Source organism: Zonotrichia leucophrys, chromosome 18, assembly GCF_028769735.1.
Source record: "Zonotrichia leucophrys gambelii isolate GWCS_2022_RI chromosome 18, RI_Zleu_2.0, whole genome shotgun sequence".
NCBI classification, from domain to species: domain Eukaryota; kingdom Metazoa; phylum Chordata; class Aves; order Passeriformes; family Passerellidae; genus Zonotrichia; species Zonotrichia leucophrys.
This window is the reverse complement of record NC_088187.1, coordinates 2,939,517-2,961,249: the sequence shown is the minus strand read 5'-3', so window position 1 is coordinate 2,961,249 and position 21,733 is coordinate 2,939,517. Positions and strand designations below refer to the sequence as shown.

The window sequence follows — 21,733 nt, the reverse complement described above, 5'->3', positions numbered from 1 at the left end:
GCCCGTGGGGTCCGGCGGGGGGCCCGGGGGTCTGCCGAATTCCTCGAAGGCACCGGAGCAGCACACACGGCGGGGCACCAGATGTCACCCTTGCGCCGGGAGTGACACAGGAACAGGTGAGAGGCAGGATTGCAGAAAGAACAAAGAAAGCTTTATTCAAGAGAACCGCGCGGTTTATGTAGAGTGATACCATACATTCTGTTTGATTGACTGCTTAACAAAAACACCTTCTTCATACACCGACCTTGAGAAGAAGAGAAAGACGAAGTAGAAAACCACAACCTGCAGATTGTTTATACTAACGAGTTATCACATTCTTACAACTTCCTGAAAGTTCTCACAAGCCACGGTGAGAAATGCTTGCCATTTCTCTCTGTTCCATGGTATCCACAGGCACAGAAGAAAATCTAAAGTTTTCATTGATGTTTTTCCAAGGGTGAGACTGCAGGTCTGATGTCTCCTCTGGCTCCTGTGGGAATGCTGGTGAGGATTAACAAGGTAAAACTGGGCACTGGGTTCAAAAGTGCAGGGGATGTGAATGCCTGGGGAATGAATCACATCATTTTTTCCTTTGGGGACAAAAAGCTCAAAAGGTTCAGTCCTCTTCTTCAAGAACAGATATGATCTATTTTGTGCTTCCTGCTTCACTCAACACCTCCCTTCTCCTCGCAGCCCTGTCCTTGGGTGAGGCCTTGCATGTACCTGGGAACTTATCCAAGACCAAAAATTGTCTGTGTGTCCTGCACAAAAAGGATCCAGAGATCTTGTGAGGCAGATCTTCACTCTAAAAGCACTTTGGGGCTTCCCAGCCCTCTGGTGCCTGCCAGTTCCTGCCAGACCCCAGAGGAAAAGGGGACAGTGAGCCAGACCTGGGCACTGCAGCCCTTTTGGCCATGGGGAGGGCTGGTGTAGGAAAAGGGCTGCCAGGAAAGCACCTGCACCTCTGCACTGGGGGGCTCAGGACCTTCCATGGGGCCCCAGGGTGGGGAGCAGCTGGGGAGCAGTGGAGTAGCAGCAGGTCCTAGCAGGGGAAGGAATGCTCCAGGGGAGCAGCAGGTCCTTGGGAGGGGGACTGGAATGGGCTGGCAACAGCTTCTCTGAATGGGAGATTCAGGGAAAGTCAGCAGCTTCAGAACGCTGGGGAGGGCCCAGATCCCCGTGGGGCAGATCCTTTCGGAGGCGGCAGACCCTGGGTGGGGGACAGCACATCCCCAGCAGGGTGACATCCCCTCGGGGCTGATCTCCCTGAAGGCGGCCCATGCCAGGGAGAGGGACCAGACGGGAGCAGATCCCACATGGGGTGAGGCCCTTTCCAGGGCGACGGGTGCCTGGGGCCTGGTGCCGGGGTGATGCTGTGGGTCAGCGCCCCGAGGGCACGGCGGGGAGCGGAGCCCCAGCCGCGGTGGCGGGAGGCGGAGCGGGCGGGCGGGGCGCGGCTGCCGCCCGCCCCCGCCGGGGCTGGGAGCGGGGCCGGGCCGCTCGGGGCGCTCAGGGATGGATGCTGCGCCCGGGAGCGCCCCGTCGTCCTCCGCCGCGGCGTTGCGGCTGGCGCTGGCGGCTCCGGGGCTGCCCGAGGGTCCCCTGTGCTGCCCCATCTGCCTGGACGTGCTGCGGGACCCGGTGACGGTGCCGTGCGGACACAACTTCTGCCAGGGCTGCTTGCAGGCGCTCCGCCAGCGGCCAGGCCCCCCCGACGGCGGCGGGGCGGGCGGGGCCGCCCGCTGCCCGCTGTGCCAGGAGCCCGTCCCCGCGGCCCTGCGCCTCTGCAAGAACCGCGCCCTGTGCGAGCTCCTGCCGCTGCTGGCGGCCGCCACCGGCGCCTCGTCCCCGTCGTCCTCGGCCGCCGCCACCCCGACGTCCCCGGCCGGCGCGTCCCCGATGGCGCCGGGAGCCGAGGAGGAGGATGCTGCGGGGGAGGAAGGCGCGGCGGTGCTGTGCGATGTGTGCCCGCCCGGGTCCCGCGTGGCGGCCGAGCGGTCGTGCCTGGTGTGCCTGGCGTCCTTCTGCGGGGCGCACCTGGAGCCGCACCGGCGCGCCCCCGCCTTCCGCGCACACCGCCTGGTGGCCCCGCTGCGGCGGCTGGAGGAGGGGCTGTGCCCCCGCCACCTGCAGCCCCTGGACGGCTTCTGCCGCACCGAGCAGAGCTGCGTCTGCTCCCGCTGCCGCGCCCACGAGCACCGCGCCCACGACGTGGTGCCCCTCGAGCAGGAGCGAGAGCACAAGCAGGTGCGGGGGTGCGGAGGGCGCGGAGGTCCCCGCGCGGGTGGGACCCTGGTGTGGGGGTGTCGGGGGTGCCGTGAGGCGCGGCATCCCTCGGAGGGGTTCATCCTGCACCCACGGGGAGCCCCCAGGTGCGGTGTGTGCAGGTGCAGCTCTGGTGGGATGCCGTGTGGCGGGGAGTGCTGTACTCTCACCCCTAGGAGAGTTACATCCCAACATACGGACAGGGTGCTGCGCCATCCGGGCAGGTGGGGACGGGGATCGGAGCACAGCCGCTGCCGGGCATCCCGGGGGGGTTTGCGGAGCCGAGCTGGCAGTGCCGTGGGTGCAGGGCTGGGGCGAGGCTGCCCGGGACACCCCAGAGCGGCCACCCCGCCCTCCCGTCCCGTTCCCACAGCCCCGGCAAGGCGCTGCTCGCCCGCGCTGGCAGCCGGCCCGGCCGCCGCTCCCGCTCCCCCAGCCTTTTGTGTCCTGCCGTTTTGGCAGCGGGGGTTTTTCCATCACTCCCGTTCCCAGATGCGACTGAGTCACCTCCTAAACTCACACCCACAGCCTTCCCAGGAGCCGGGGCTCCAGTCCCAACGTGGTGCTGCCTTCGTGGGCACTGCTGCCTTGAAAGTGTGGGGCTGCAGGCCGGTGGGAACCTGTGAGGCTCACGGTGGGGTGGCATCTCGCATGGCCATGAGGCATTTGGAGAGCTTGGGAGAGTTTGCCTTTTCCAAGGAGTAGCCCAGCCCCAAGCCAGCTCCCCCTCCTGATGGGCTGCTAGGATTGCAGGAAAACCCTTTTATCGGCATTATTAGTCATGGGGCACCTTAAAATAGAAAGTGTGCGTAATCCCCGCCCTGAGGAGCTGTCAGACCTCAGCAGGCGCTGCTTAATGTCGCCTGCAGGACCTCTGTGCCTGCCCTCGGCCGCCGCCCTGGGCTGCGGGCTGGGATGGATGCGCAGGGAAAGCACCTGGAGCTGCTCCCCGGGAACAGGGGCACTGAGCATCAGCAGGGAGCTCTCTGGCTGGGGAGCGCCCTCCCGGCTCCCGAGGGACCCGTCCTCGTGATGGGCAATGGATGAGCCAACAATAGCGTCTCAGGAAACGCCGTGCTCGGAAGGTGCTTCCTTTGCAGCCCGTGCTCCGGAGCTGGTTTGCTTTGCTCCTAAACAGAAACCTCCAGGGGACTCTGTGCTGAGTTTCTGAGTGCTCCAGGCCTGTCTTTCAGCTTCTGCACCAAACCCAGGTGGATTTTTCCCAGCCCTGTGTTCTCACTAAGAGCAGTTTTAGCTGCAATCACTGCCTGATGGGTTTGCTTTCAAATTCCTGTTTTGTTTGGTTTCCGCTGGGACCAGGGTGGAGAAATGGAACTGGACATGACCCGTTCGTTTTCCAGCTGAGTGAGAAGGGATGTTTGCAGGTTGAATGTTGCAGGGAAGGAAAACAGGAAAACAACTCGTGGTTCCCCTTGCATTCTTCACCCAAAGCCTGGTAGCGAGGTCATGGTCAGAGAGGCTCTGTGGATTGAGCTGAGGGAGAGGCTGAATGCCCTGGGCTCCCACTGGCACTGGGGGTAAAGCTCAGTGTTTGTCCTTCATGTCTGCAGGCCCAGCAAGCCAAATTCCTGAGCGATGCAGAGAATGAGCTGGAGGAGCTGGCAGTCACCATCACCCAGGCCAAGAAGATGGTGGAGCTCATCAAGGTGACTCTGCAATGCCTTTGCTCTGGTGGTGCAGCTCTGCTGGGCTGGGTGTGGAGGAGAAGGGGCTGTGAGATTTTGGGGTGCATGGGCTGTAAAGATGGTGCTCCCTGGAGCACCATGAAACGATGGTGATCCTGGCAAAGACCCCTGAGGATTCTTTCTCCTCATCTCTGCTAACACTCCTGCCATCTCTGGTTGCTTTAGTTTTTAAATGGAAGAAGGAACAGGGCAAGGTCCATGCCAGGACATCCTCTGGCTCTTGCACCTTCTCTCCCCAGGCTCATTGGGGGATTGTCCCTTTGGCCCTTGTGCAAACACTTTCCTGCTTGGGGACACCAAATGTGGTGCAGCAGTAAGTGGCACTGCCCAGCCAGATCTCTTGAGAGCTGCACTGTGAAGTGATCTGAGTTCCTGGGTGAAGGGGGTGATGGAGTGTCAGGGGATTCCAGGGAGCTGGGATCTGGGAGCTGGGCAGGGCACAAGTGTGGCTCTCCTGCACCCTCACCTGACCCCTCTCTCCCTGCACTCAGGGTGCTGCCACAAAGGAGAGGGAAAGGGTTGAGAAGCTCTTTGCAGAGGCCTCAGGGGTGCTGGCAGCCTTCCAGAAGGAGGTGCTGGGATTCATCGAGGACGGGGAGCGCTCCATGCTGGGGGAGGCCGAGGCCGATCTGCGCTGGAAGGAGCAGAGACGAGCCAAGCTGGCACAGTGCAAGCAGAGCCTGGAGAACGTGCCCAGCACCGACACCATCTACTTCCTCCAGGTGGGATGGGGCAAGAAGGAGCTGACAATGTTTTATTTTGGGCTTTTGTCCTATTTCCCATGGAGCTGGGGGCCAGGAACCCTGGGATGTGCAGGCTGCTGGGTCTCACTGGCACAGTCCTCTCCCCTGCCCTCTCCCAGGGGGACCAACCAGCCAAGATTTCCCCCTCCATCACCACCACTTCTGTCCTGTCTGACAGGACAGGCTGATGTGCTGCCCAAGGGGGTACCTGAGTGGGGGGGAGAGCAAGAGTTTGGGGTGCCCCACTGCTTCCTCCCTGGGAGCCCAGCAAGAGGAGACATTTTAGGGAGGAGATGCTGCTCCCTGCGAGGTGGGCATGCTCTGAGTCTGGGTTTGAAAGGGAGTGAGGAGAAGGTGCCAGGAACACGTGGCTGGGAAAGAGCTCTCCTCCCTTCTGCTGTCCTTGGGCCAAGTCCTGAGAGCTGCCAGATCCCAAATCCTCCAGGGCCGGGTGGGGTCCTGGAACAAGAGACAACTTTGGCTTGTCTGAAACCTCCTGAAACTCCGTCTTTTTTTGGCTCAGGAATTTCAGGCCTTGAAAGCAGCCATGGAGGAAAACCTCTCTCCACCTCTGAGCTTCCAGAAAGAGCTGAACTTCACCAAGTGCACCCAAGCCGTGGGTGCCATGAAGGATGTGCTGTCCACCGCCTGCAAAAACCAGTGGAACCACTTGCAGGGGAAAGGAGTTGATGGATTGAGTTGCCAGGAGATGGAGGAAGGTTTGTGTTCCCCCAGCCCCTCTGCCTGGGTGGTTCCCTGTCCCTTTCCCTTTTCCCTCTGTGGGTGGGAGGTGGCTGCATGGCCCTGTGAGTGCTGGCCCCTGTCCTCCCAGCCCTGCAAACTGCTCAGCACGGGTTCCCTGCAAGTTGCACAATCCCTGTCTGGGCTTACGCCTCTGAGGTTTTGTGAATTTTTCCACGGAGACCGGAGACTGGAGAGGCAACAAACAGCCTGGGAGTTAGGCAGGGCCTGTGGGAGGGGGCAAGGGGCCAAAGTGGCCTCCTGTGAAAGGGGACTCTTCTTCCCAGGACAGACAGATCTCCTCACTGGCACACTGTGGGCTCCCAAACATGCCAGGGTTAGAGAGCTGATGTGGCAGCTCTCTCCCTTGCTGTCCCATTGAACCTGAGCTCTCTCTCATTCTCTGGGATGCCCATGGGAATTGCAGCTGGTTCCACCCGCTGCCCACCTCCCTGGGGTGACAAAAGTGGTGTCTGTCCTTTCCTGTGTGGGAGCCACAGGGGATGTGCAGGGGGTGTGGGACGCTGGCAGGGGCTGTGACAGCTGGGTGCCATCAGGGGCAGGGGACAATGCTCCAGGTGCCCCCTTGGTGGTGGTTTGGTTCCTTTGCTGATGCAAACCCTTCTGTCCCTGTCTCTGCAGCGTTGGCTGAAACCGGATTTCCAGACAAGTCAAACAACGCTGCCTGCCTGGAGAGCCGTGATTATTTCCTGAAATGTAAGTGGGGTGTGGGAACCCTGCACACTGAGAGTTTTGGGCTTTCTGTGCTGAAAGGCACAGACCCTCAAGAGAACTCTACATTTAACTTGAGGTTGTAGAGAAAGGCTTCCAAATTTAAATAATAGAACTAGGATTAGGGGTGTGTAGTTTCAATAGAAGTGTGTAACATCACATAGTAGAAAAATTAGAGTTTAAGGTTTTAGAATATAGTAATATATATAAAGCTAAGATGGAAGTTTTAAGTCAGTGACTAGTCCTTCTCCTTCACCTTTTTCTTCACCTTTTTCTTCATGGGTTTGGTGGTATTTTATTTATTTTGATGGGGACTTCTGCTTTGGGTTGTTGCTAAGGCCCATCTTCCCTTTCCTCTCTCCTTCCCGCCTGCCCGGCGCTGATCCAGAGCGTGTGGGAGCTCTGCCACCAGCAGAGGAAATTCTGCTTGCCTAACAGGGAGGCCTCCTGGCTTTCCTGACAGCAGCCAGAGCCTGGTTAGCTGATGGATTTTTTCCCTTGTCTGTGGTTCTGCTGGCCCAGCTGCCCCAGGGGCGCTGCAGGCATCCTGTGTAACTCCTGCTGCTTCCCAGCCCTTGGCAAATTGGATCCTCTTTAAATTAGACCAGAGTTTGTGTGTTGTGTTTGTCTGCCTTGTTTGCTGCAGGACCCTGGGCTGGTGAGGGTTGTCTGCAGCAGCAGAATGGCAGGGATCACACAGGGGTGGAGCAGAGTGGGGCAGGAGAGGCTGAGGCTGGAGGGTGCAGGGCTGGGTTTGAGCTCCCACACCCCACCTGTGTGTCCCCAGCCTTACAGGGGATATGGGGTCACCTACTGACGTGTCCTTAGGGGACAAGGTCTGCCTCAGAGGCACCGAGCAGCAGAATTGGGCTCAAGGAGGGTGTGCTCTTCTGCTGTCAGACTGGGCCATGCCATGGTTCAGACTGCAATGCAGTTGATGTGATCCATGCCCAGGGTTGTTCCCTGGAAGAACTTCCTTGGGCATCCCCTCTGTTTGGGATCCGTCAGTGGCTCTCACATTACCCAAGGCCACACTGGCTGGGGGCTGCCTGTTTGAAGCTGTGGCATACCTGGCTGTTCTCTCTTCTCGGGGTCTCTCTCAACTGCATTGATCTGTGGTTACCTGAAATATGCTTTTATGTGCCATTTCCTTACCACCAGTCTGTCAGGTGGATTCTCCAATGTCTGGTATCACAGTTGAGCTCATCAAGCAGCCTCTCTTCCCAGTTACCTGTATCCATCCTGTTCATGGGAGTATCAGCTCTTTCAGCCTTGAAAATTCAGCCTGAAATTTGCTATGGGATTTAAAGCAAGGGGACAGAGGGATGGGAAAGGATCATGCTCATCATTAAAGGCTGTGACAGGGAGGATTTCCTTGCACTTCCCTTCACATGCTCACTTCTCCCTCTTGCCCCTCACAGTTGCCTTCATCATCGACCTGGACAGTGACACAGCTGACAAGTTCATCCAGCTGTTCGGCACCAAGGGGGCCAAGCGGGTGCTGTGCCCCATCCCCTACCCGGAGAGCCCCACCCGCTTCATCAACTGCGAGCAGGTGCTGGGCTTGAACCTCATGAACAGGGGCAACTACTACTGGGAGGTGGAGCTGATCGATGGCTGGGTCAGCATCGGGGTCATCGCCGAGGATTTCGACCCACGGGAGGCCTACAGCCACGGGCGCCTGGGCAGGAACGACAGCTCCTGCTGCCTGCAGTGGAACGGCCAGAACTACGTGGCCTGGTTTGGTGGCTTCGAGTGTCCCATCCAGCAGCCCTTCTTCCACACCATCGGCGTCTTCCTGGAGTATTCCGAGAAGGCTTTGACCTTCTACGGAGTCAAGGACTCCAAAATGACCTGCCTGAAGCAGCTCAAGGTCTCCCCTTCTGCCAAGGGGAAGCTTGACCCGTTCCAGAACAAGATCAACCGGCAGTTTGCCTCTCTGTTCTCGTGCAAGCTGAAGCCAGCCTTCTTCCTGGAGAGCGTGGATGCCCACCTGCAGATCGGGCCGCTGAAGAAGGATTGCGTGTCGGTGCTGAAGCGCCGGTGACTGCCCGGGCACAGGGGCACGGACAGACCCACAGAAATCTCTCCTGCAGGTTATTGCCAGCTCTCCTTGGTAGCCCTGTGTGTCTCTGTGGCAGCCCTCCCTCCTCTCTGCACTGCTGGGGAGCCAGGGCTGGATGGGGGCTCCTGATGGGCAGGGCTGGGGGCCAGGATGGGGCTGGATCCGAGTGCCAGCTCTGCCCCTGAGCGAGCTCGGGCCTGTCCCTGTGCTGCTCCCTGCTGCTCCTCAGCTTCCCTTTCTGGACATCAGGGACTGCCACAGCCTTTCTTGGTAAAGTGTGCTGCTCACAAGTGCCACATGGATTTGGAGCTGTGCCCTGGCCACCTGCCCAGTCCCTCTGCTCCACCTCTGCTCGCTCTGCCCCGGCGACTTGTGCAGATGCTTTGTGCCTTATCTCAGGCTCTGGTCCTGATGCTTTTTTAAGTGCTGCCTCATTGTCACCTTCTGCATGCTCCTCATGAAGTGCCTTTGATGGAGCAAGCCCTGTGTGGACCAGGTGAACCCCCAAAGGAGACATGGTCCCTTCCCATCACCTCTGTGCCCTGGCATGGGCGAGATGGTGCTCCAGGGGGAGGGATGTGGAGGAGCCTGGTGCTGGGGTGGTGCTGGGGTGGTGCTGGGGCGATGCAGCACCCTCTCCTTGCACCCATCAGTGCTGCAAATGTGAAACAAGGATCGCTGTCCGGCTGGGAAAGGGAGAAACCTCCAGCAGCAGCACTGTTCCCACCTGGAGGTGAGGGAGGGAACAGCACAAACCAAGTTTTGAGGACGTGCTCGAAGTAAACACATTCTTTGGAATTCTTAGCAATTCTTAGCAAAGCTTTACAGCCAAATTTTCCCCCATGTTTTTGATGACATTACTGTCTGGGGGATTTTAGTACTGTTAAACACCAACCCTGGGCACACTTGAGCTGAAAATTTGCCCCTTAGCTTAGAGATTTTTAAGTGACAGCGGTGCTGTGAATATGTCCCAGAGATAAATGGTCTGGTTTAGTGTTCTAGGACAGCTGTGAGTGCCTCCTTAAAGGTGGCACCTTTAAAGCATCATTCAGCTACTAAATGACCCTTTGGACTCTGGGAATAAGTAACAATTAACAAAAACTACTCTCAGGCGAGAGGGAACACTGTTCCCTTTAGGAAAGGTGGAAACTCGAGGCTGAGAGACAAAACTGCCAGTTCACATGTCCTAAGGGAGCTTTTTCAGAAAGAAAACACAGAAATAACTGCCTGTGAGGGCAGCACAGAGCAGCCCCTGTCTCAGCACAGCGTGCCTTTTCAAAGTTTATTTTTTCTGGGGTTATTTTGCTACCTACCTCCCAAAGCTTGCTTTACAGAACCGTGGTGCTGTGTAATGTACACCTGGAGAGAAAATACAGAGGGTCAGGTTCTTCAGTGGCATGAGTGAGTCAGGGATGATGCAACAACCAGCAGGAATAATAACCCATTCAGCTAAATATATGAGATATATATATATATATAGTTTCCCCAAAGGATAAGCTGGAAATCATAGTGCTATATTCCAGGGGAGCCAAGGGAAAAATGTGAATGTGAATGTGCATGAAAGGCAGGCACAAAGCTGGAGGTTTGAAGTTAAAGCCACGTTTACATGCTGAGGCTCAAAGAGCTCCTTAACTGTGACTCCTTTGCCAGGGCTGCCAGTTTCTGCTGGTGCAGAAAGAGCTGCCAATGCCCTGAAAATTAGGATATTTTAGTGGATGAAAGGTCTGAATGCAGCCACCCCTTTCCTGGGGCAAGGCTGGTGAGTCAGTTTGGGAAGGGGCTTGCTGGGATCTGTCTGCAAATTCCTCCTCCTCCTCCTTCCCTGCATGAGGTGACTCCCAAACTCAGCAAGCAGCGTGAAAAGGAACAGTGGGGCTTCCAGAATGAAATCTTCAGCTGAAATCTTGGCCTTTCCTGGCTGGTGGGAACGCTGCCCAGACTTCTGTCCGGATGGGAATTCATTCCCTGCGTCCTGAGCTCCAAACCCTCTTTGTTTGGCTGGCGCCAGAGCTCAGCCCTTGCACGGGATGTCAGCACGGGTGACACAGAGCAGGCTGCTCTGCCCAGGGGTGGCAGAACACGGTGGCAGGAGCTCCTGGTGGCAGGAGAAAGGCAGGGCTGTGCCCCTGTGCATGGTCACATTCTGGCAGCACAAGGAAGGGAAGGAACATTCTTCTCTGCAGGAAGAGATCTCCCACGTCTGCGCCCCAAATCTCATTTATTCAGGCAAAACTCCCACAGTTTGCAGCGAGGAGTTTCGCCAGAGTAAACACAGCAGATCTGGGTCCTTGCCCTGTTTGGTTTCACTGTAGGTGGATTGATTGCTCCGAGGGGAAACCCACGCTGGAGCCACTCATCCCACCCTCCTCCACTTTCCCAAGGCACGGGCACAAACCTCTGACCTCCCTCAGGGCTTGGGAGGCACGAAGGGATCCTCTCCTTCCACCCTGCCACCACCTGGGAGCAGCTCCAGAGGCCCCTGGGGTGTCTGGCATGCTGTGGGGTTGTGCTGCTGCTTTGGGGGATTCATGGATCAGCTCCATGGAGCATCCAGGGGGCTCCTGTGGATGTGCCACATTTGGGAGGTGCTGCCCAAGCCTCTCTTTCCTGCTGCTTGCTTTTCTCCTGGTTGGGGCTGCTAAAAACCCTCCTGCTTCAGGGATGGTTTAAAAGAGGAGCAATCCCCTCAGGAGCTGGGTCAGAGTTTGCTCTGTGCTGCCAGGGATTTGTGAAGTGGAACGATCAGAGTGTGCACTGTGCCAGCTCTGCATCCCTGATTTAACAAAGGGTTAAAAACAGGGTGAGATGAGTTGAGATGGATCAATAGCACTTGGCAATTTAAACAGCCTTTCCTTGTTCCCTTGGGTTATTTCTGCTGTCACAGAATGTTCCTCTTTTTAATTAGGATTTTTTAAATACAGTAACTGTAGGGTGTTTTACAGTGTGTGAAAAAACTGTAACAGAATCATGTAATGGTGTTAGAGAATATGATTTGACCATTAAATATGATACAGTCATTGCCCTGGGTTGTCTTTCCTTTAAATACCAAACCCTTTGACTTGTCCCATTATCTTATGTTTACTTTTCTGTGTCCTGTACATCTGGAATAAAATAACACAGATTTTATTTTCCAAGTGTGTCCAAGGGAATTCTGCCACATTCACATTTTTACTGCAAAAGCAGGAGAAGAACTTCAAAATCCAATAAAAATTGTCAGCCCTGGGCAATTCAAAACAATGAATTGGCTCAGTTCTCTCTCCTATGTCTGTCCTCATCCTAAAAATAAAAAAGATTATCAGATTAGGTATTTTTCCTTAGTGTTTTTAAGTTTTAGAGTATAAATTTCCAAGGTTTTCTATGTGATGAGGAGGTCTAGAGCTTCACACACACACTGGCAATTACAGCAGCATCTTTTTTAAGTGAAGGCTGCTTTTCTTAATCCCAAATGTCAATTGGAGTTAGGATAAAAATGTTATTTTGGTGAGCCTTAGTTCATGTAAGGTGCCAATGCTCCATCTGGGTTTTTCGGTGGGAGCTGAGTGGATTCTGCTCCTGACTTTAATAGGAGAAGAATCAGAACTGTTTGTTATGGCTGTTTCTTAAAAGGGAAACTTACTGCTTATTGAAAAAGCGGATATGAAAAGCACAAACTTGTTCTTTTCCTGCCAAGAAACCACACAGATTATGTCACTGCATTTATTTAAATCTGGTTTCCATTATGTCGTTTTTGTGCTTTCCCCCCCACCCGCGTCTGGTTCTCAGACAGGACTGGGCTGCAAATCTAGGGAATAGCTCAGATCGATCTAAAATACATAATACAGGGTAATATATGCTTTTATTTGTATATTATTAATATACACCTGTCAGTTATTGATCTGAGGGAGCCCTTCAAGCAGTTTTGCAGGTTCTTTTTTTTAATGAAGCTATGCAATCATTAATTTTTTTAATTCCTTCTGCTTGCACTCCTGGAGGTCAGAGTTTGGACCCTTCCTGCAGATCTGCATATGCCACAGCAATTTTGTTGTTCCCAGATTCCCGACAAAGAGACACACAGACACTGGCTTGTTTACAGGGCAACCACTTAGTCCTCCTAGTTTAACACACTTCAATATAAAGGGATAATTTTTTGGATGTGCTCGATTCCATCACTGAAAGCAGCCAGTAACAGCATCAAAACTCTGTTTGCAAATGTGCAAAACGGGAAATGTGGGAATTTAAAAAATCGTGGGAAATGAAGCATCTTCGCCGTTTAAGGGGCTAAACCTCATTTCATGGTGGTTTAGCAGAACCACCAGATATCCGGGATTATTTTTATTTTACAAACAGCACAGTTATAGAGAGACAGGGCGCCGGGCCCTGAGGCGGGGAAAGGGGAGGGGAGTATCATGGCGGCCGGCCTACAACTCCCAGCATGCATCGCGTGACCGACACAGAGAGTGCATGGGCGGACTACAGCTCCCGGAATGCTCCGCGCGGGGCAAATGGCGCAGAGGTAGGGCTGTGTTATGTGGACTACAACTCCCAGGATGCACTGCGCGGAGAAACTGAAGCGTCACACGGCATCGATAGCTAGGACTACGACTCCCAGTATGCCCCTCGGTCCCATTGACGGCGCACTTTTTTCCCGCGCAGGCGCAGAGCGGGATCGATGCTGTGAGGAGGAGGAGGAGGCGGAGGAGGCGGCGATGGCGCTCAACAAGAACCACTCGGAGGGCGGCGGCGTCATCGTTAACAACAGCGAGAAGTGAGGTGCTATCCCCTTCTCCCCTCCTCCGGCCTCGGCAGCCGGGGGATAGCGGCGAGTTGCCTTCTCCCCCCGCCCTCCTCCTGCCTTCCCCCTCAGGGGGAGCGGCTGTGTGGGTCACGGGGGGGGCGTGCTGAGGGGGCGAGGCGGGTAAAGGGGCTGGTTTAACCCTCTCGGTGCCGGCGGTGCTCGTCCTCCCCTCATCTCCGGCTTAGGGGCTGTACACATCCTCCTGCCCCAGGGGCTGTGAGGGGAGCTGTGCTGGGTTTCAGCCGCGGGCCTTGTGCCCCTTACACCGCTTCCCTCAGCGCCAGCCTGTCCGCCAGCCTGCTGCTGGCAATGGCTGCTGTCCCCAGGGCTCAGCAAGGGCTGGCAGCGCTCAGCTCCCGCCAGGTGATCCGGGCTGGCCCCAGGTGATCCGGGCAGGCTGCACCTGCCTGGTGCCTCAGCCGGGGCTGCCCGCCGTGCTTTGCCGGGCTCCCGGAGCACAGCCCTCCCTGTCAGTGTGTGCGGGAGGGAGAGCAGCCTTGGAAAAGGTGCTGGGCGATAACCATGGAAACGGGCAGCCCGCACAGAGCCGCCTCTGTGTGCATGGCACAGGGCTGGCCGCGCCCGCTGGCTGCCAGCGGGGTTCTGACGTGGCAGTCATCTGCTCTGGGGACAAAGGAGTGCTTCATCCTCCTGCGCTTCTTTCCACGGGGCTGCTTAAACACTGGGGAGGAATTCTGGGCCCGACTTCCACTGGCGATGTGGCTTTTCTTAGAAGGCTTTAGTAAGATCAGCTCTGGTAGTTAAATTTGCATTCCCTGAGAGGATGGGAGCTGAAGGTGTTGCTGTTCCCAGCTGCCACCTCCCTGGCCCTGGGCTGACCCAGCCTGAGCAGGGCTGGTCCCACTGCCCTTCCCCAGCTGTTCCTGGAGGGACAGGTATTTATGACTGAGGCTGGAAACACGTCAGCTGCCAAAGATAGAGGTGGTGGAGATTTCTGCAGCTTTAGGGATTAGAGTCCCTAATGTGGATGCTGTAATGTCAGTACAAGTTACCTGCTGTGTCCAAAGGTTTTAATCAGGTCAGTTTGTAAATGAGAATTAAGGAATCAGTGCAGGCAGCACGAGTTAATGAAGTCTTGTGGCCAGGAAGGGGAGTTCCTCTGGATCACATTTCTGTGTCAGGGGTGCTCGAGCTCTGGTGAGCCCTTCAACAGCCGTGTTGCATAAGCCAGCCTGAGCAGTTTCTTCTCCTGCAGTCCTTCCTCTGTCATGTCACTTGTGGGCAACTGAATTAGGGAACCGAGCCAGCAGAAATGCAGAACATTTTAAAACAAAACCAAAAAAAAGGTCTTGAGATTTTGATCAGCTCAATTGCCTGGGTTTGCTGCCTGGTTGTGCAGACAGCAGCAGCAGCTGTGTCAGCACACTGGGAAGGGAACAAGCAGCCAGGGCTACTTCAGTTGCTGCTGCCAACAACAACAACAACAAAAATGCAAACCAGAACTGATTCTGTCTGCTCAGCATCTCCATCAGTGCTGAGGTTACAGGTGGTTTTGGTAGGTCAGTAAACTTCTGTGCATGCTGCATTCTGCCAGAGCTGTACCTGCTGTCTCCTGTGTCACTGTTTGCAGTGTTCTGATGACCTATGACCATGTAGAAATCACCTTCAGTGATCTGGAGCCAATGCCAGAGGCCTTCAAGGGCACCAAGAAGGGGAGTGTGTTCCTGACTCCCTACCGGGTGAGTGTGAAAGCTTTATCTTCTCTGAGGAGATAACAGCCCTGGAGCCTGAATTTAAATGTGCTCAGTGTATGAAAGTCAGGATAATCCACTCCTGCCTGAAGTGTGGCTCATCCTCTCCCTCTGGGAAGCATTATGAATTCATGGCATATCCCATCTATTTGTCAACAGATAATAAATCTGATTAGTTCTTGTACAGGCAGCTGTTCAGTCCATCAGGCATCTTCAAACTGGAAATTAGCAGTGGTCTGGAAATGCAGAATGCAACAGCACAGCTACTAAATCAGAGCTGTGTGGAGCAGCAGGTTCTGTGGGAGCTGGGAGGAGCATTATCTGAGCAAGGGCCTTCCTGGAAGGCTTTAGTACCTTGAGGATTTGGTTTACCCCTGTGGCTGTGATGTGGGAGGGAATTTCTGTCCATGGAGAGTTCTGTTCAGACAATAAATCAGGGCTGTGGTTCCTGTTTGTTTTGACTAGCTCTTGTAATGTTATTTTCTTTCAGGTTATCTTTGTGTCCAAGGGGAAGGATGCTATGCAGTCCTTTGTGATGCCCTTTTATTTGCTGAAGGATTGTGAGATCAAGCAGCCAGTGTTTGGAGCAAATTACATCAAGGGCACAGTGAAGGCAGAGGCAGGAGGTGGGTATCACACAGGGGTCTCTGGGTCTCAGGTCAGCTGCTCCATTCACAGCAAGATCCTGGCTAACCAAACTTTGACACTCTCCAAATGGGTTTTCACACTCCTGTGAAAATGTGTTTCTTTCTGCAATGAGCAGATGAGCTCTGCAGCCCATCTCATTCCTGCCCTCTGCAAAAGAGAAACTTCAAACAAGTGATCTCAGCAAATGAACAGCACAGTGGAGTCAGCAGGAATGAAGGTTTGGTCACTTTGCTTTGGTCACTTGGGATGTCCTGTCCCACCTGCATCCAGGTTCTCCTGTGCCAAAGCTCAGATCCTCTCTGGCTCTGTTTGGGTTCAGGTGCAGACCCCCAGAGCTCTCTCTCCAGTGTTTCCTGTGCAGTTCTAGGACAGCTGTGGGTACATCCTGGCAGGCAAAATGGCACTTGGAAGGGAATGGATTGTCTTGGAATCACGGAATTTAAGGAGCTGTTTCACATTAAACTCAATAGAAGGATGTGGCAGACATTTTCCAAGAATAATTTTGGTTTTGACTTTTTTTTTTTTTTTGCCAAAGGCACAGAGTTCAGCAAACTTTTATCCTCAGCTTGGTTCAGTGTAGCAGCTGTGGCACAGAAATCACAGCCCAGGCTGTAAGAGCCTTGCATGGGAGCTGAGTGGGACCTATCTAGCATTAATGACCAACTAAACAGTGTGAAAGGCAAAAGGTTTTAGCTAAATCTTTGTTAATTTTCCCCAGAGGCCATCTCTTTTAATGATGATGTTGTCTTAACAGCCATGACAGTCTGGTTTAGCTTAAAAGGCTCTTTAATCTGCTTGTTTCTGTTGCAGCACAGCTTCTGCTTTGATGCTTTCCTGGGACTCTGGACTGTGCCTGTTTTTCTTTTTTATACTGTAATGTGAGATGTCACTAATTTATTTGTTTGCTAATTTTTATTTATCCTGACTTGAAATACCTTCCATGGCTCTAATGGGTTTATGTGGACCATGTTTTTCATTAAGCTCTTGGCTTTGTTGGGCACTCAGACTCCCAAACTAATTTGGAGCTGACACTTAGGTGTAGTTGCAGAGGCTTTTTAGGCAACAGGATTAACAAAATCCCTGTCTTCTGCACTAATCTTATCCAAAGCAAGAGCAAATCCAGCACTCCTGATAGCTTGGCCTGTGACAGCTGCTGTGGCAATAGTCACAACTCCAGAAAGCTTTTGAAGCTCTCCCTCATGGATGTTTCTGCTTCAGGTGTCTCTTGACCTGACAATACCCCAGTGTGAATTTTTCTGATGATCCCATAATTCTGCCACTTCCTCTGCTTTTTTTTTTTTTTTTAGTTTGGATTCTTGGGATTAACTCTTTTATACACAGAGCATCTGTGGATGCAGCATGTAACCTAAATAGCATGGAAATGGCTTCTCCTTGCTCCTGAGTGCTGTCTTTCCTCCCTCAGGTGGCTGGGAAGGATCTGCCACGTTCAAGATGACCTTTTCAGCTGGGGGTGCAATTGAATTTGGGCAGAGGATGCTGCAGGTGGCATCACAAGGTATGCAAGCCTGGGGGTGTCTGCCACAGTTCTTTGCTTTCAGGAGCCCTTGCCTGAAGCTTGCTTTAAAAAATACTTTTCTAACATCCAGCAAGCAGCAGATCTATGGGGATGTCACTTATTTTTCTGTTAAGGAGTTGTTGACCTGCATTTGAGGCTGGCTTGATGTTCTGATGAGGTTCTGTCTTTGCTTTCCCAGTGTCCAGAGGTGAAATACCCAGTGGAGCTTATGGCTATTCCTACATGCCAAATGGATCCTATGCTTTTGCACCACCTGCAGCCAATGGGGGCTATCCATACCCACCTCCTCCTCCAGGTAAGCCTGGCAGCTGAGGCTGGGGCTTACTCCAGTGAGTAAGAGTTAAAATAGGTAAAAAGGCAAGAAAACCAGATTTTACACAGTGTTTTAATGATGACTTGTGTAGCTTTTGTTCCTGAGTTGAATTATGTTTGCCTTGGCTCCTTTTGGTTGCCAACTCCACCCAGAGTTAAGTCTCTTGCTGTGTGATCTCCTGTCCTGGCAGACTTTTACCCTGGTCCTCCTGCAGCAGATGGGAACATGGGCTACATGCAGCTGCCACCCCCACCCTACCCAGGGCCCATGGAGCCCCCCCCTGTCAGTGGCCCAGACCTGCCCTCCACTCCTGCAGGTAAGGAACTCACAGCAACTTCGTTAGCAATGAAACAGAATTTGTTTCTTGTCTTTTGGGGAACTTGGAAGCTCCACTTAGAAGTTGAAATTTGTTTAGAAAAGGGATTAAGGAGCTCCCCTAATCTCCAGCCTTGTATATCCAGCTCAGTCTGGAGTCCAGCCTGATTCTCTCCAGGGTAGACACCATTAGTGGGCATTTTACATATAAATTTATTTTTCTTTTGACAGAAAAATACAGTTTGTGATTCTCCTGTGGTGGTAATCTTGCTCTAATGATGAATACAAGGAAACTGATGGTGAAATGTGTTTGTGGTCCATTTTGGCTCACAACTGTGGCTTGGGTGATATTTGCTTCCCCTTCCCCTGTTTCATTCTTAATGTGATTATTTTTGCTGAAACAATATGGAACAGGGGAAGAGATGATGGAAAGGAGCTGAGGAAATATCAGCCTCATTTTTCACTCATTTGGGATTTATTAAAATGAAAAAAGAGCTATTGTGGTTGGGCACAGCCATAGATCTCTTGCAGATAAGAATATTTGTTTGGATAAGAATTTAACTTTTCAGTTTGAATAAACAACCATTCATCTTTGAACTATTATTTGGAAAGTGGCACTGCTCCAGAGGCTTGTACAAGATTTTTGTTTTCTGCAGAAATGCAGGATCTGGATTATGCTCATAAATTACCATACACTAATCCCCTGAGCTGCTCTAATTTTGTTTTGCCTGTTGATTGCATTCCCAGGAAGGATGGTGCGTTCACTCCTGTTTGTAAAGGGTTTGGAAGGGAATGGATTTAGGCAAGGCAGCAGCAAGCATTTATTTATGGCTGACATGCAAGTCCCAGGTGACATTTCCAAACTCAGACTTCCTCTGTTTCACTGGGAATTGGCAATTCTGTGGTGACTGGAAGAGAGAATGCTCAATTCTGTTTTTTTTGTAGCTGTTCTGCAACTTGAGCACTGGTCATAGGCTGCTCTGTTAGTAACTCTTGATGGCCTGGAGTTCTTGTTTTACTGTCAGAGTTCTGTGTGTGTCCCTAACCTGTCACTTCTGTCCCTGTGCCAGCTGAAGCCAAGGCTGCTGAAGCTGCTGCCAGTGCTTACTACAGCCCAGGCAACCCCCACAATGTCTACATGCCCACGGTGAGTCCCTGCTGCTCTGGGCCTGCAGGGGGTGTGTCTGGCACAGCAGAGTTGGTGTGCATTGATGTGGGAATGTTCCTCACCTGGTCACAGAGGTCCCCATGAGGAGAGAGATGAGATTCTTGACTCCATGTTTCACAAGGCTGATTTATTATTTTATGATATATGTTAGATTCAAAGAAAATGATATAATAAAACTATACTAAAAGAATAGAAGAAGGGATTTCATCAGGAGGCTTGAAAGGAATAGAAAGGAAAAATGATAATAAAATCCTGTGACTGACCAGAGTCTGAGACAGCTGGACTGTGATTGGCCATTAATTAAAAACAACTACATGAGACCAATCAAAGATGCATCTGTTGCATTCCAAAGCAACAGATAATTACTGGTTTTCTTTTCCTCTGAGGCTTCTCAGCTTCTCAGGACAAAAATCCTGGCAAAGGGATATTTTTTCAGAAAATATCATGGCGACAGTCTTGGGTTTTTGGGGGCTTTGAGCTCAGTATTTTATTCTTAGCCATGCACTGATGTCCTTTTATCATCTTTGTTGCAGGACCAGCCACCTCCTCCTCCATACTTCCCACCAGAGGACAAGAAAAACCAATAAGCTGACACAGACCTTCTCCACAACCCATTGCTTTCCTTTTTTCCACTTTGGCAGAATTCTGGGGCACAGTCCATAGCACTGAGGAGCAGAGCCTTCCCCCAGGGCACACTGCTTTCAGGGGCTTTAGGAGTAGGTCTGTGCAGAGCAAGGGGAGGGATTTTGGCAGCCTGGCTCACCTGTGGGGCTCTGAGGATTTGCTGTCCTGCAGCATTCCCTCCTCCCTGTGCACAGCATTGCTACACCTGGAGGTTCTCTCCATCTCTGCTTCCCTTTGCTCTGTCTCTTTTGATACTTAAGAGTCAGCATCTGCTCTAAACTGCTAATTAACATGATCATGACCTAGAAACAAAGCTCTTGGGGGTGGGAGGTGTCTTGTATTTACCTTAGTGTGCATCCAAGAGCACCTCTGGACACAGGGATGCCTCTGGTTATTCTTTGTAACCCAGAGTGTCACATCCAGCTCCAGCCTTTGGGATCTCAAAGGAGGTACACACCTATGACACTTTTCAGATATATATTCAACTTTCTTGTGTTCCTTTTTTTTTAAATCTAAGTCATTCCTGACAATCATAGTAAATAATCTGTAGCCCTTCAGATTTCCCTGCTGCTCTCCATGTATGACAATGCTGACCAATTTCCCTTCCCTGCTCTTCACAGGGTTCTCCAGTAGCATCTGACCACTTTAGATCCCCAGGAACACTCATATTTCTGCAGTCTCTATTTTCCAGTTAGATATGTGAGTTCACTTAGTCCTGAACATTCTCCTCATAGTCTATAATGCACTTTTGTTTTTCCTTTGTTGTAACACAAGTTACATTTCTTGGCCAGTGAAGCATCTTCCTGCTGTGATTTACCTGGTGAATTAACAGCTAAGGGCAGAAAGCAGTTGCTTTACTTGTGCCCTGGAAGCACTTGAGAGAATATGCAAAACCTTGCAATGAGCTGTAAGGTACAGAGTGTTGTTTATTGCTGTTTGTGTTCCTGCTCCAGCTGTGAATTCCCACTCACCCAAACATGGACTGCTCATAGCATTGATTCCTTGGGCTCATTAGCAACAATCCAGTGACTGATCAGAATCTGGGCTGTGGAACTTCTGCATTGTCCAAAGCTGTGACAAGTGACACTGCAGTGACTTCTGACAGCTGAGAGAGAAAATCCTTCCCAGCCAAGTGTGGCAGAAGCTCCTGTGCTGTGGAACTGCTGAGATTTGCTGCATGCAGCCTGCTCGGAGAGAAGCAAGGCCCACCTCTTGTTTTGTTTTTCTTTAACTGATTGATGAAATTGCTGCTGTTTGTGCACTGACTTTTCTAGAATTGCTACTGCGGTGATGTAAAGAAATCGTTATTTAAAAAAAAATATTTATTTTGAAAGCATTTGATTAATATATTAATGTGAAATGACTTCTGAATGCACATTTGTTTTGCCAAGACTGTGAAGTAAAGAGAAATCAGCTCAAAACTTGGAGTGTTTGTGTGTGTGTGTGTGAGTGGGCAAACTTCTGGTAGCTGTGGATGCAGAGAGGAGGAATTAGAAGCAAAACCACTTGGATTTTATATTTTCTTATTAGAAGCAAAATGACTTGGCTTTTCACTGGTGACATCAGTTCCTTGATTTCTCTTGGGTGACTTTGTGAACGAAAATAAGATGTTAAAATGTTTCAGCAAACTCCCATTTCACAGTTCATGTTGGAAGCTGGCAGCAGCTGCTTTACTCTACCCAGATGTGTCACCCAAGTTATTTTTCCAGACAAGTTGTCCTCATAAAAGTTACAACCTCTTTACCATTTTGCTTTGCAAGAACTATCTGAGCACTGCAGCATAATTAATGTCTCTAAAATATGTCTGTAATTAGAAGCAATCCACAATTTTATTCTTTTTTTCCCTGTAAGTATGCTGAGGTGCCTGGGTGGCTGTGCCCAGTGAGGCTGGAGCAGTCTCAGGTGTGCTCCTCCTGTGCTCCTGTCCCTGGAAAAGCAGGAGCTGTGCTCCTGTCCCTGGATGCTCCTGTCCCTGGAAAAGCAGGAGCTGTGCTCCTGTCCATGGAGAAGCTGGAGCTGTGCTCCTGTCCATGGATGCTCCTGTCCCTGGAGAAGCTGAGCTGTGCTCCTGTCCATGGAAAGGCTGGAGCTGTGCTCTGTCTATGGATGCTCCTGTCCCTGGAGAAGCTCGAGCTGTGCTGCTGTCCCTGGAAAAGCAGGAGCTGTGCTCTGTCCATGGATGCTCCTGTCCATGGAGAAGCAGTAGCTGTGCTCCTGTCCATGGATGCTCCTGTCCATGGAGAAGCAGGAGCTGTGCTCTGTCCATGGATGCTCCTGTCCATGGAAAAGCAGGAGCTGTGCTCCTGTCCCTGGATGCTCCTGTCCATGGAAAAGCAGGAGCTGTGCTCCAGCAGCACTGCCAGGGCTGTTCCTGCCCCTGAGCCGAACCAGGTGTGGCAGTGTCACTGGGC

General features: G+C 52.4%; 2 protein-coding genes across 3 annotated transcripts; both read left to right on the top strand.

The window, feature by feature from the left end:
• Nucleotides 1–1,494: 1,494 nt before the first annotated feature.
• Nucleotides 1,495–11,252, top strand: TRIM47 (tripartite motif containing 47). The gene is made up of 6 exons (XM_064728694.1): nucleotides 1,495–2,226; nucleotides 3,816–3,911; nucleotides 4,442–4,672; nucleotides 5,217–5,412; nucleotides 6,077–6,151; nucleotides 7,588–11,252. Exons 1-6 carry the CDS (start codon nucleotides 1,495–1,497, stop codon nucleotides 8,211–8,213), a joined length of 1,956 nt encoding a protein of 651 aa, XP_064584764.1. The 3' UTR covers nucleotides 8,214–11,252.
• Nucleotides 11,253–12,854: 1,602 nt separating this feature from the next.
• On the top strand, nucleotides 12,855–20,747 carry WBP2 (WW domain binding protein 2). 2 transcript variants are annotated; one of them, XM_064728539.1, is made up of 8 exons: nucleotides 12,855–12,975; nucleotides 14,597–14,705; nucleotides 15,208–15,343; nucleotides 16,789–16,881; nucleotides 17,081–17,197; nucleotides 17,406–17,531; nucleotides 18,601–18,677; nucleotides 19,232–20,747. In XM_064728539.1, the coding sequence occupies exons 1-8, from the start codon at nucleotides 12,917–12,919 to the stop codon at nucleotides 19,283–19,285; spliced, it is 771 nt and encodes a 256-aa protein (XP_064584609.1). In that variant the 5' UTR covers nucleotides 12,855–12,916; the 3' UTR covers nucleotides 19,286–20,747. The 2 variants fall into 2 exon arrangements, with proteins under 2 accessions (XP_064584609.1, XP_064584610.1); XM_064728540.1 differs by having other exon boundaries at nucleotides 12,908–12,980.
• Nucleotides 20,748–21,733: the final 986 nt, after the last annotated feature.